This window comes from Notamacropus eugenii, chromosome 4, assembly GCF_028372415.1.
Source record: "Notamacropus eugenii isolate mMacEug1 chromosome 4, mMacEug1.pri_v2, whole genome shotgun sequence".
In the NCBI taxonomy this organism is placed as follows: domain Eukaryota; kingdom Metazoa; phylum Chordata; class Mammalia; order Diprotodontia; family Macropodidae; genus Notamacropus; species Notamacropus eugenii.
The window spans coordinates 201,660,469-201,674,000 of record NC_092875.1 but is presented as its reverse complement, the minus strand read 5'-3'; the positions used below and the strand labels follow the sequence as shown (position 1 = coordinate 201,674,000).

Sequence of the window (13,532 nt, the reverse complement as noted above, 5' to 3'; positions counted from 1 at the left end):
TGTGGTGAAAATAACTGTACCTTTAACAAAATGATTTTTAGCCACCATTCACTGTATCCCTTATTCCAAGAATGATGATATACAAAAACATTCCAGTTCAGCAAAAATAATCTGAACACCACCTTAGATTCATTGTAATGAAATTTAAGCTATAATCATAATTGAAAAATAAAATAAAATACAGACTTTCAATTCTGCTTTTACATATGTGTATATTATGTATATATACATGTATATGGAGAGATGCAGATACATACATACATATATAAACACACATATATATACATACATAAACATTTCTCTCTCTCTAAATATATATACATATATATATGTATAAGTATATATATGTACCTATATAGACATAGAATGAGGCCAAACCCTTCATTTTACTGCTGAGGAAATTGAGAGCTAGAGAAGTAAAATGACCAGACCAAGGTCACAGAGGTAGAAACCAGAGCCAGGAATCAAACCCAAATCCTTTGTCTCTGAATCTAGCATTTTCCCCCATGCACCAGGTCTCTTGGTTACCTAATTGTTCCCTTCCTTTGAATTATAGCACTGACTAACCTGGAGGTCAGCTTTTTTGAAAAGACAAAGTAAATCTGTTTATAATTATATTTTAGTTGTGAAAATGAACAAAAAAATTACCCTTTCCCCTCTGATGCATTCTTTTAAAAGTTTTTTCTTTTTCTATTTTGCTTACCTTAAGATTCAAAACTCTTTCCATGGCAGGTTTTCTGTATACAATATGCATTTTTTCTTCTTGAAAAGAAAATGGAGTAAATATTTTTGAATTTTCTTTTGTGCCTATGTTTCTTTTTGCACAGTACGTAAATACACCACAGACATTGCCAGAATAAAATTCTTCAGGATGTGATACAAAGCTGCCCAGTGTCTGGAATCTCTGTGCCACAATAGAGTGGCATGGAGTAAAAACCTTCATGTTTGGAGCCCTATGGGGGCATAATTAGAAAATGTGCTGTTTCCCTTTTAGTAGTTTTATTGAGGATTTGTTTTATTTTTCTTAAAGCTTGTGGAATGCTAGAATGTAAAGTCAAATGTTGGAAAACCAGGGGTAGTGAGAGGATGGTGTTGGAGAGGGAGATGTGGGAATGCCGGCCACTTTAACCCCTCATCTGTAAAATGAAAGAATTGAATATGATGATCGATCTCAAAGGCATTCATCAACTCTCCTATTATAGGAACCTAGGATTTAGAGGTGAGAGGGCTCTAGTAGAGGCTCATAATTATACAGAAGAGGAAACTGAGGCATACAGAGAGGAAATGGCTTCTCTAGATCACATTGTACAATTCTTCCTGACCATATCCAAGTTGAAGATGATACTTTAGAGTTTTAGTTTTACTATGCTTTAAAAAATAATATTTTCGTGATGTTCGTTTTCTTTTAACTTGCTATCACTTTCTAATGCTTCCCCTTGTAACAAAACCCCAGCTTCTTCGTGTGTTTGAAGTTGGGGAGTTGGACTAAATTATCTCGAGGTCTCTTCGACTTCTGGATGACCTGGGAAAACCTTTGACTATAGAGTATGACCCGATTAATATTTCTGAACCAAATACCTTATTCTGGTTGCTTAGAAGCCCAAGTTTCCATTTGCCCTGTAAGTCTGCGTCCCTGGCCAAGATTAGCCGTTAGAGAAGGTTCTAGCTCATGCTTTTCCTACTTTTTATTATACTTTTGACCCTCACATTATGCTTATGTGTTTTTTTGTTGATTATGCATTGGGAGTGTGTGTGTGTGTGTGTGTGTGTGTGTGTGTGTATTTGGAAAAAGCTGTTTTGCTCTGAGTGTGAAGCAGGCTGAATCATGTTCCTTTCTTACACAAAAGCAACTCCCACTTACTCTCTTGTAAGCTGCCGCCAATTAAACCTGGGCTGAATGTACTACTTGTGCACACGGCTGTGTGTGTAACAATATAAGCACAGACCTAAATGAACTCAACTAACATGTCATTTTATTAATCAGTCAACGAACATTTATGAAACACATGCGTGTTTAGGCTCTGGGGATACAAAGAATGTCAGGAATGGTCACTGCCTTCAGGGAGCTCGTAGTCTAATGGGAGAGCTGACATTCTAAAGCTACACACTTAATACTGTCAGGAAACATCCACAGGAAATCCAGGTTGTTTTTTAAAAATGTCTTTTGACTGAAATGAACAGGCAACCATATCTAAACATGCATCATCCCTTCCACTGAACACATCCTTCTTTTTGACTTGTGTTTTCTCCCCCACCAATCATGCTGGTACATGAATCTCGATCTTTTTCAAAAAGCAAAGTTGTCAGAACATTCAAGGTTTTTTTGATAGTCTGAATGTTTCCTCCATGCTTTAGCACTGTGCTGTTTTTTTAAAAAGGTGGAAAGATGACACCCCCTCCCCCCATCCCCGTCAGTCAACACTTTGTGCTGACATTGTCCCTGTAAGCATCGTCCTGACACACATTCACCAGTGAAAGTTGCAGACCTGCCTGAGCACATGCACCCACATATTAAGCAGGGAAATTGTGCATGTCACGGCACTCAGGGTCCACCTCTCCTTGTTTGTAGTCCCTGATATTTTAATGCAATCTAGAAGAGGTAGGTATTCTCTGAATTAATCAGTCAGTGCCACCTTCCTGCTTTTGTCTTTGGAACTCTGGATCTAGCTAGATCAGGTTTCCCAAAGTGAGATTCCAGGATCTCAAGGGTCACCTACCTTTAATCTCCCATTTCAGAGCTTACTTCTTTTTAGCCTCCATTTGGGGAGGATTTAGGTGACTTGATGGGGGAGCATTTGAAACGGGGAAGTAGATAGATGATAAAATTGTGGTACTATTGATTTAGTGTTATACAGGGGTGCTGTGTTCTTCATAAGTATTAAGTCTGGATACTGCTACAACTCAGAAAATACATTCTAAGGAAGTCTGTATTTAATGTTACAGTGTCTTCCATTCTTAGTGGTTACTGTTTCTTACACCTCTTAAATTTTTGATAGTTGTTAACATAACATCCTGTTTCTTATTAATGTTTGTGAGATACAGCTTAATCTAAGTTGGGTGTTTTTTCCATGGCAATTGTTTGCTATCTCAATTGAAGTTAATAGTCCTTAGTATTTCTCCTTTAACATGAAAGCATACACTACCATCTTATTGACTCAGAGTCATAAGTAGAACAGTTGATGATAAAGGTTTTCTTGAAACTGGAAAGAAAAGCTACATACAACAGAAAGCACAATAAACCGTGTCCAGAAATCCCAACACTTCACATGCCATTTGCTCCATGGATAGCACCAAAGATATTGCTTTGGAATCTCACTTTTAAATGAAAATCAAATGCATTGGAAGAAAAGATGATGTGGGATGTCCGTGTCACAGAATCATAATGCTGGAGCTGGGATCTAGCCATGGAATTAGGGTTGACTTTGTAGTCTTTCTCATTTTACAGCAGAGGAAACAGAGCTTGGGGCGGGGGTGGGAGGGGTGTAAAGTGACTTGGTCAATGCCACACCTGTATCAAATAGGATTTAAATTCTGGATCCAGTATTCTTTCTACTCTAGCATGCTGCTTCTGGGTCAGAAGCATATCCTTTAGAAGCAGTACTGTCCTTTCCTCCCTGCACCCCCTCCCCAATTTCTTGATACAAAACAATTACAGTTGCCTTGCTGCACTTGAGACTTCTGAATGAAATGACCAAATTGGAAAGTACTGAATTCTAATCGAGCCAAAGGGCTTGAAACTTGTGTCTCCCACCTTTGTCACCTTCAAACTATTCCACCTCTGCGGGCCTCAGTTTGCTCATCTATGAGATGAGGGCTTTGGACTTGATGATCTCTGAGGTTCTTTCTAGTTCTTGAACTATGATTGTTTAGCTGAAAAAAAACTCCAACAACTGGCTTTGTGTGGGAACAGCTGACCTACCTTGTCAGCAGTTCTCTGGCATCTTTATCTATAGTGATATCTTTGACGAGCTCACAACTCATTTCACTATTTTTAAAGCAAAAGAAATGCTGACATTTCGTGTGTGTGTGTGTGTGTGTGTGTGTGTGTGTGTGTGTGTGTGTGTGTGTGTGTAAAATGGAAAATAAGTGATCAGTGCGTGGGTTTGTGTGGTTTCTTTGGTTGTTTGTCCTCTCTCTCTCTCTCTCTCTCTCTCTCTCTCTCTCTCTCTCTCTCTCTCTCTCTCTCTCTCTCTCTCTCTCTTTCTCTCTTTTACTCTCTCTCTTCCTCTCCCTCTTTCCCTCCCTCTTCCTTCCTCCTTTCCTCCCTCCTCCCCCTTTTTCTTTCTCTCTCTCCCTTTCTGTCTGTCTCTGTCTGTCTCACTCTCATTTGAAGCCTTATAAAGGAATCTTCTACACATGCACCAAGCTTGTGCAGGTGGATTGGCTGACCAGAGGAGAAGGATACCATTTTTTAAGGAAAGAAAGAAGTAGTGTGTGCAATAGGAAAGGAATGTAACAATAAATATAATCCTACAACCCTTTTTATTTTCACTCTGGAGACACCAAACTCTCGGTGCTGTCTTGAATAATCTATAGGTGAAAATAGCCAGGACCAGGGAGACAAAGGAACTTTTAGAGGCTGAATGTGAGGAGGTGATAGATGTGATTAGGATGAGAAGGGATGAGGAAGCACTAAATGCCATGTGTAGGAGTAATCAGTGTTATTCACATATCTCCTTCATAACACTATCTATTGATAGGTCATTATTTACTGTCAAAGAGACCAGTTCTGACTAAGCTTTACAACTTCTTTTATTAGTCCTGTAAAAAAAAAAATCAAAACACTTAACATCTTTAATCCAGTTTAAGGACTGTGCTTGCCAGTGGACTGCCTTTAAACTAGGGGTTCTCAACCTTTGTTTGTGTCCTGGAACGTTTAGCAGAACCCCTTCTCAGAAGTGAGTTTTTAAATGCATAAAAGACATAATATTACAAAGGAAAGAAATTACACTAGAATATGGTTCTCTAATTTTTTAAAACAAGTTCATGGACCCAAGATTAAGAATCCCTGCTTTAAAGATACTTACAGCACTGTGTTAATGAGACTGATGGTAATATGATGTAATAGACAGAACATTGAAGCAGGAGACAGATGACTTGGGTTCTAGACCTGAATTTCACTTACTAGCTGTGTAACTCTGGGGAGCCATTTAACATCTCTGAACTCAGTTTCATCATCTACATACTAGGAAGAGTAATACCTGCAATGCTGATTTCACTGAGCTGCTGTAAAGATTTCATGAGAGGTAAATTAAATCATTTTGGAAAAGGTGAAGGGGACAAAGTGTGGTATAGAGGGGTAGACTTGAAATAAGGAGAATCTGGGTTTGAATCTTGCCCCTGACAACTGTGACCATGACAGTTGATCACTCTGAACCTCAGTTTCCACATCTGTATGAGGAAGATAATAATTCTTGCACTAGCTACCTCACAGGGTTGTTATAAAGCTCAAGTGATGTAACGTACATACAGTACTTTGCATACTTTAAAGCGTGATATGTGTCAGCTATTATTACTTCCAATAAACGGTTTTGTAAATGTTAATAAATAAATAATACAGCCATACCTTAGTTATATAAATAAAATGGGAACCATTAAATCATTTTCCATAACCAAGGGTCTAGAGAAGTAGGAGAGCCTTTGTGGAAAAGGTAAGCACTAAGAGACACATTAGTCAGCGAAATATTTCTAATGAATATTAGACTCTAAAGCTGCCTTTGGATTTCTCTTAGCCTCTCTGTATAGTGATAGGAAAAAGACAGTAAAAATTGACAAGATGAAGTATGGATATTTCATTAAAACACAGTTATAACAGATCCTTTTCAAAATGGCCATCAATTTGAAGGAAAAGCAGTCATTGTAAAATCAAAATTCTGTGGAAAGAGAGAGATGGGTGGCTCATGACTGAGTAGTTGGTAGACTTTGGTAGCGCATTTTTCTGCATGACTAAAAGATCTCTATGTGTAGCAAAGGAAAAAAAAGGAACATTAAAAAAAATCTGCCTGGTAAGTACAAATATGTAGCAAAGAGAGGTAAATTAAGAAAAGGTAGGATTCTGCTTCTCCCCCCCTCCCCAAGCTATTAAAAGAAATGGCCAAAATGCCTCATAAAGTACACAGCCTCCTAGGTTTAGAAATCATACATGTGTGTATGGTCTCTGTGTGCCTTTAACGTCCCAGTTTAAAGTGGGAATTCAAACCACCACACACAGTGACCTTAGTTTTTAGAAAGAAAAAAAATAGTTTCCATTGCAAGGGCATTTTAGAGAAAAGTTAAATATAAGGGAAAAAGATCCTCCTTATTAAATTAAATTGTGGTATAACAGCTCACCACATCCTGTTGCAGTGGCATCTGATGTTAAGCAAAGGAAAGGTTCCTCTTTCAGGCTTCTGACAGGTATAGAGGGTCACATGTTACCTGCAATTCTCAGTACTATGTATTTTTATTTTGTGTCAGTGGAAAGGCTGAATAATAAGATGGAAAGTATCAGTAGATAGTAGGCATTGTGGGAAACTGTAGGTGTCAACTACAAGAGCAACCATATCAAAAAAGAGAAAACCACCTCCTCCCCCACCACCCACCAATCTCCTTCCCTCCCTTCCCCCAAAGACACAACAAAACTGAGTAAGAACACTCAGTGGCAATTACATGCATGGAGTCCAAATGATCCTCTAAAAGAAGGGTGATCCATACCAGCTTCCAGGGCAGGAATTCAGAATTATGGAAACCATGGGCTTTCCTCTCAGTTTAGCAGTGATCTCATCCCTCAGTTGTCTGTTTGTGTCTTTATTCCATCTGTGAAAGGTGTTCATGATCATACTTTCCTTCTGAGTTTGTTACTAGGCTTATCACTCCATCATCAATCAATCAGTCAACATGCACCTTAGGCTTATGGTTCTGGAGAAGATCAGAGGCTTGCTGAGGCCATGTTCATCAAATGTGTTTGGTATTCGGTTTGTAGTGACTGCTGCCAGTTCCAGATGTGCCCCTTGATCCCATGAAGTAAATTAGAAATAATGGTAAGGAAAATCGAGGCAAACACGTCTTGAGGGTCTCCTGGTCCTGTTGTTCAAACAGGTTGGCTATGTCCAGGCTGGCATTTTAAATCCAGATTGTGATGGTGAGGAGCTAAGCAGTTCTGGGCAGAAGTAGTTTTTAACCTCATTCCATCAGTATCAAAAGACTTTGGAAACAAAACACCATCCTTCTTCTAAGGACCCCTTGCCTTCCCAGTGGGAATACTACTGGACAGAGATGAATGGTGAGAAAATGGGTTCATTCACTAGTCACAGAGGATCCCACACTGTGGCATGTCACAGTCCTTGATTCAGGGAGGACCTAGACTGTACAGTGACATGCTGAATGATTTTTCTCCACTCACACCCACTTAAGGGTATTCCCTTCTAGGTTCAGGTGCATCAGTGGGCAGCAAGGGGAAGCCCACTTCTGATGGTTCTTCCCCTTTCATCTTTTCAAGCAGATGTTATTCCCACCCCCCGTCCCCCGCAGTATGTACATCACTGCTTAGTTATTTAACAAGACTAAAATTTTGGCACCTGATCTGCCAACTTCTTTCCTTCTATCTCCCATGTCATTCACCTCTAGCATGCCTCTCTCTTCCTTTCAACCTTTGATCTTACTAGAATAAGGTTTCAATTTGAAGTTAAATTGGCCTAAATCATGAAAGGGAAAGATGGCAGAGATTCCTAGAGTGATCGGCATTTTCAGACAAGATTTGGATTGTGAGGCCATCTCAAACAAGTGAAAATCTATTCTGTTGTGAAAGAATTTTCATGGAAAGTCACTTTATGGATTAATAACATCTCCCAGGGAGTCTTTCCGCTTTCATAGATGCAGGCTTATTTGAGATAAGGTAATTTCTTTACCTGTAGTTCTAATTCTTCCTTTCTCACTAACTTTGTTCCCCATCATCAAAGACTTAGTTTTTCTGTTGATAAAGAATAGACCTTTGCCAAATGTGGCAAATACGTTCGTATTGCTCCACAGAAATCCTAGTTATGTTGTTTTGTACTTCACCTCCTCACACTCCAAATGAACTCTGGGGATTTGGTAGTTGAACCCCAGAAATGGTGGTCTTTGACAACACAAATTACTCATCAAATATAAACAGGACTCATTTGTATGTAAATATAAGCAAGACAGAGGAAGAAAAATGAAGTAACATTTCAAAAATGATTTCAAATTGTTTTTAGTGTTCATTACGTTTCTGAAGCATGTAGCCAACTATTAAAAGAAGAATGACATCATCAGAGGTGGTTAGTTAGTTAAGAGAATGATTATGCAGGTGATAGTTTTCAAGTAAATACACATAGGTATGCACTGCACAGAAGAGGGGGGATTGCTTTAATTTTTGCTTTCACATGGATCCACTGAAGTTGAACACTAAACTTGTGAGTTTCATCAGAGTATGGGAAACGGCCCAGTGTGAAGTTGGCTGACCTGAATCCTTTCTAGTAGATTATCCTCTGAAGAAGTTACCCTCATGTCATCTTTGGGGAATTTGTGGTTTCATTCACCTATTTATATCCACATTTCTTTGTCACCCTTAGTATTTCTGGGAGTCAACCGGGTCTCTAGGACCTCCCTAGGATAGATCTGGTGGTAAGAGAAAAAGAACAAATCAATGAATGAATGAATGCAAAGAGCAGTTCTGGTGGCTAGAGATCTGTTCACTGTTCACTGACTTGATGTGTTTCAGATCCCTAGTCTATGAAACAGAGATCTTCTGCTCTTAATAAAGTAGACTGCTACTTGAATACATTCCTGCAAACAGCAATTTGCTCAGAGTAAGCTTTAGGACAGACAAGTAGCTAAGAAGGTTGGCTTCATGAATTCTTATCGCTCTGTAAATGAATCAGTGGAGTTCAGATCTATTTCTAGGAGGAATTCAGATTTACAAAATGGCGCTAGTTAAGTGCCACAGGCTCATTTGATACAATTCCTGCCTCTTCTGTGCCCATATTATTATTGTTATTCTTCTACAAGTGGCAGGGAGTTGAAAGGGATAGGGAGGGAGTATTGGGGGTGGTGGTGGTGATGAAGTATTCAGCGACTAATTGCTCCAGGAAGTTGACTTTAGACAACCCAGGGCCTCTGCAGAAAACACATGAAGTTTATCTGGATGGCTGTGCACTCCAGCCCATGGGCAAAGGGAAATTTGGGCAGTTCCATGACGTACACATGGGCTCCCCACCTCCAAATAATGTTAGGAAAATGAGAAGCATTGACAGTGGTACTGATGGCATTTTCCCTATCTTAGAGCAAATCGCCTGACTGTGGTGGTAACTGGAGGTGGGGTGGAAAGAGAGGGGATGTTGTGCAGTTCACTGGAGCTGGCCTTTGCCAGGTTCAGTCATTTCCTGTCCATCTGCCAAAAATCACAAGCTGATAAATGGACATCATTTGAGTGTGGGAAACTGTGCAGCTTGACAATCTACAGGGAAATAAGAGAATGAAAGAAGAGGCGGGAGTAAAGAAAGCCGCTTAGTGTCAGTGTGACCAGCATGTTGCCTGATGCTGAGAAAGAGATGAATGTTTTCTTTCTCTTTAAATGCTAACAAGATGGCTCTTTTGCTCCTTCTAACCTCAGTCTTCAGGAACAAGGAAAGGGGCACAACACACCTGACCTACGTGATAATGACATGTAAAGAAGACCTGAAAGTACTTGTTTATAAATATAATTAATGGGTTGACAGACATAGCAAAGCAGTTGATAGTTTGAAACTCATACACACACATGCCACCACCATGCTTTATGAAACCATGCTTTATTACACAGTGGAAAATCAACATGTGTGTTCCTGTCCTGGAGAAGTAGCATTTCATCTTCCGAGCATCAAGCTTAGCACCCAGCACCTCTACTTTGTACATGCCATTGCAACATCAAAAGGGCCAATTAACAACTGAGTTATGGACTATTCAGTTTCATAAACATTACCCACTTGCTACAGATTGGGCACTCTGCTGGGTGCTGGGGATAGAAAGACAAAAAGTGAAAACATCTTTAATCCCGAAAAGAGACTTACCTTCTACAGGGGTAAGGGGAATTGATGGGTGGGGACAGGGGTTATGGGGAAGGACTGGGAAAACTAGATAAACTGAAAGAGTCCGAGTTCAGCATGTCTCCATTTCTAACTTTCATCTACTGAGCTGAATTCCCAATATGCTGAATGTTTTGCATGTCCTTGCTAAAAGGGTAAATGGACTTTAAAAAGTCAGAAACTTGTTTTCATTATCTCTGTGACATACATTTCACACATTGCACATGTATCGAAACTATGGGAGATGTGTTACTTTGGCATTTCAATCTCTGTCACTTGTTAACCATTTCATCTTAATAATTCTCCTCCCTTTTTTCTCTCGTAGTAAATGAAATCATAAGAAACGACCTCTCCAGCACCAACGTCCATGCATAGCTTGCTTTGCTATATTGGAACTAGTTTAAAAACCACATGGTTTCTCTGCAGCTGGCAGGTCAGCTTCTGCATCAAGAGACTTTTGACTGAATGAACTGAACATATTACCTGGTACCATTGGATCTTCCAACTTTACTGAAGGCTGGGAGCTGAAGGTTTCTATCATGTGTAAAAAACAAAAAGTAGCTCTTTGACTTCATCGGCGAAAAGATATTCTGGAGAAAAACAAAGTCATCTCAAGAAAAAAAGGGGGAGGATATATGTGGAGGAAAAAGCTGTGTGGTGGCACCTTTTATGGGAAGAAATGGGGATACAACAGAACAATAGGTTGGACCCAGGCTTACTCTTTTTGGCACAGCTGGAATTCGATACTGGAAGTGCCTTATTTTACCAGATCATGGCATCAGAGCATCTTAGTACGCTTTGAATTTGCTACCATATGAGTATTTGTAGGAGTAAAAACTATCAAAGATTTCATTGTTATGCTTAATCCTTTTGTAAATCAAAAGAATACTGCCCATGAGAGGTGGTGGGAGGAGAGCCTATGAAGTTTCCTGAATGTGCTTCAACTTTTCCTCCACTGTCATTGATTATTTCTTGCCTTATTCAGTGCATTTCAGAATCCTTCCAGTTTGTCATCTCAGCTCTTTGATCGTAGCCTTTTTTTTCCTGTGCTAGTAAACCATAGGATTGTTAATCGTAGCATGCTAAGATTTTTATTTTAATCTAGCTTCAAACATAGCACAAGTCAGTTAAATAGCACAAAATAGATCGACGGACAAAAACATTGATTATCTATCTATTATATGATAGATCTTGCATTTGCATGTACATACATCTATAGGACATATATTTATGTATAACAAATAATCAGATTGGTGATTGTCAGCCTTCAGCCCAGCAAGGGCATCAAGTTTAGCAATAATCAGTAATCATTTTAAGAAATGCATTTCAGAGTCCAAATCTTAACTTTTCAGCTCCATCTGTTAGGGGCCATCAGCCCAACAACAGATAATGCATTTTTCTTGCCTCATGCAGTTAAACAAGCACTTTAGAAAGCCAGGAAAGATGCATACCGAGAACATGTTCTTTACCAAATGGCAAAAGATGAGAATAAATGTAAATACCGTTACAAAAGAGTGTAAAATATTTGTTCAATTATAAGATAATTATTCCACAGAAGCCTTATAACTCTCTGCTTCATGAAAGAAAGATATTACCAAAAACAATGTTTTAACATGCAGCGCTGTATAGGATGTTTTCCAATGAGTTCATGTTAATGGAGCACCTAATAGTTTAGCTTAGCCTTTGTTATTACTGCATTTTGTACAATGAATAGCTTATTCCACATTATTACTAGCAGTGACCTATTATTTCATGTAACACCCTCCCCCCCAAAAGCATGGCTTAATTAACAAATGTTTAACCTTAATATTGTGCCTTAGGAATCAATGCCCCCTTATGGAATATGCCTGTATTACATCCTCAGGTGGAGGTTGTAAATTACTACTTAGATGCAGTGTCATCAAAAGGAAGAAATTTCTTGCAGGAGTCACCTTTTCTCATATTCTTCTGTATAATTATGTCTTACTTTTCTTGAAAAAAATATAGAGAACCCAAAGCCATATTTGTAACATTTGCACATAACTGTGAAGAGCTGAGTGTAGAATATGGCTGTGTGTACATATTGGGCAGTTACTGCTCCTGCTAGCAAGCTACATTATTCCCTACCTATTTGTGCCCAGTTATTTACCCAGTACTTAGCATCATAAGAGTTGCATGAAACGTTCTGTAGACTGCCATTTTAAAGTGAAAACTTGGATAGTTGTGTAAGCTACCTTTGTAGTTAGAAATTAGATCCAATAAAGCAATCTATTATATATTAGTATTATTTGCTGGATGTTAGTCTAAGAGTGGTTCATTTTCTCTTGAAAAATTCTACTTTTTTCTTCCTTTTAGCATCCTGGAAAGAAGCTATTTCTTATAGTAAACACTATCTGTCATGTATGTGTGTGTGTGTGTGTGTGTGTGTGTGTGTGTGTGTACAGAAGTCCTTTCCAAAACCCCTTAGTCATTTGCAACCTACTGTAATCTGCTAATATGATCATTTTAACATGGAATTGAACGGCTTTTGCCAGAAGATTTGTTGCCTTTCTCTTCTCTTTATACTGAGAAGAAACAGCTGCCAAAGAAAGAAATGTATGTATGGTAGAGTTCTCAGATGTGATTCACTTTGGGCTTCAGAAACATTGGTAAAGAAATAGCAGAGCTTTCACTTATGCCAAGTATTTTTGCTTTCAGGAGTATGCTGGGTGAGGCTTTGACCACACACATGCACACATGCAATCCAACAATGCTTTCACAACATTGCTCTCAAGCTTAAAAATATCACATCTTCTTTGTCAGATATTTCGCTGCTTCTTGAAGCACCCCTCTCCCCATCCTCCATCCCCCATATGTCCTCATTCTCCAACTTTAAGCTTTGGGTGGGCAGATATTACATGGCTGTTCCCAAGTGAAATATGAAATGTGGACTCCTCACCAGTAATCATTATTTGTAATCATTGGCCAACTACAGGATTTTACTTCTTTGCTCTCAGTTTAGTGAAAATCAAGAGTCCCAGGCACCAGTCACAAGAGAGTGTCAGTCTGAGGATTCTCAACTGTAGAGTGTAATCTCCCCACCAGTGTGGATCACAAACCCTTCACACCTGATCTGAGCTATTCTTGTCTCTATCTCTATATAAATTCTCCACATCGGATACAGCCAAGGTACTGGCAGTCCTTCTCTGTTTCTTTTAGCACCTCAAGGGCACTCATGTAGTACTCATCATATAAGTTTTAAATGATGTCTGACACCCCCTTCTTGATCCCCAGTCATCTGGCACATGCAGCAGCCTACTTATCTCTACCATTTGTCTTTTTCATTGCCCTTTGAACTACCCCCAATTTTGATTCCTCTGAGATGGTGTATGACATTTCAAGATTCGCAGGCAGCACCAGGAGAAAATAACTGCTAGAGAAGAGATTCTGTGGCATCAAGCAGCTTGGGATCACTTTTGGTCATGGGGATTTGATGAAATCACAGATATTCAC

General features: G+C 39.2%; 1 protein-coding gene across 3 annotated transcripts in view; it reads left to right on the top strand.

Moving 5' to 3' along the window:
• NFATC1 (nuclear factor of activated T cells 1) overlaps positions 1–12,336 on the top strand; it is a 205,011-nt gene extending 192,675 nt beyond the window's left edge. For 2 of the 3 annotated variants that reach the window (XM_072604044.1, XM_072604046.1), the window contains exon 10: positions 10,387–10,909. In XM_072604044.1, the coding sequence (XP_072460145.1) occupies positions 10,387–10,436 (50 nt within the window). In that variant the 3' untranslated portion in view covers positions 10,437–10,909. Of the gene's footprint in view, positions 1–10,386 lie in introns of all 3 variants that reach the window. The other variant, XM_072604047.1, reaches the window with a different exon arrangement.
• The last annotated feature ends 1,196 nt before the right edge of the window (positions 12,337–13,532 follow it).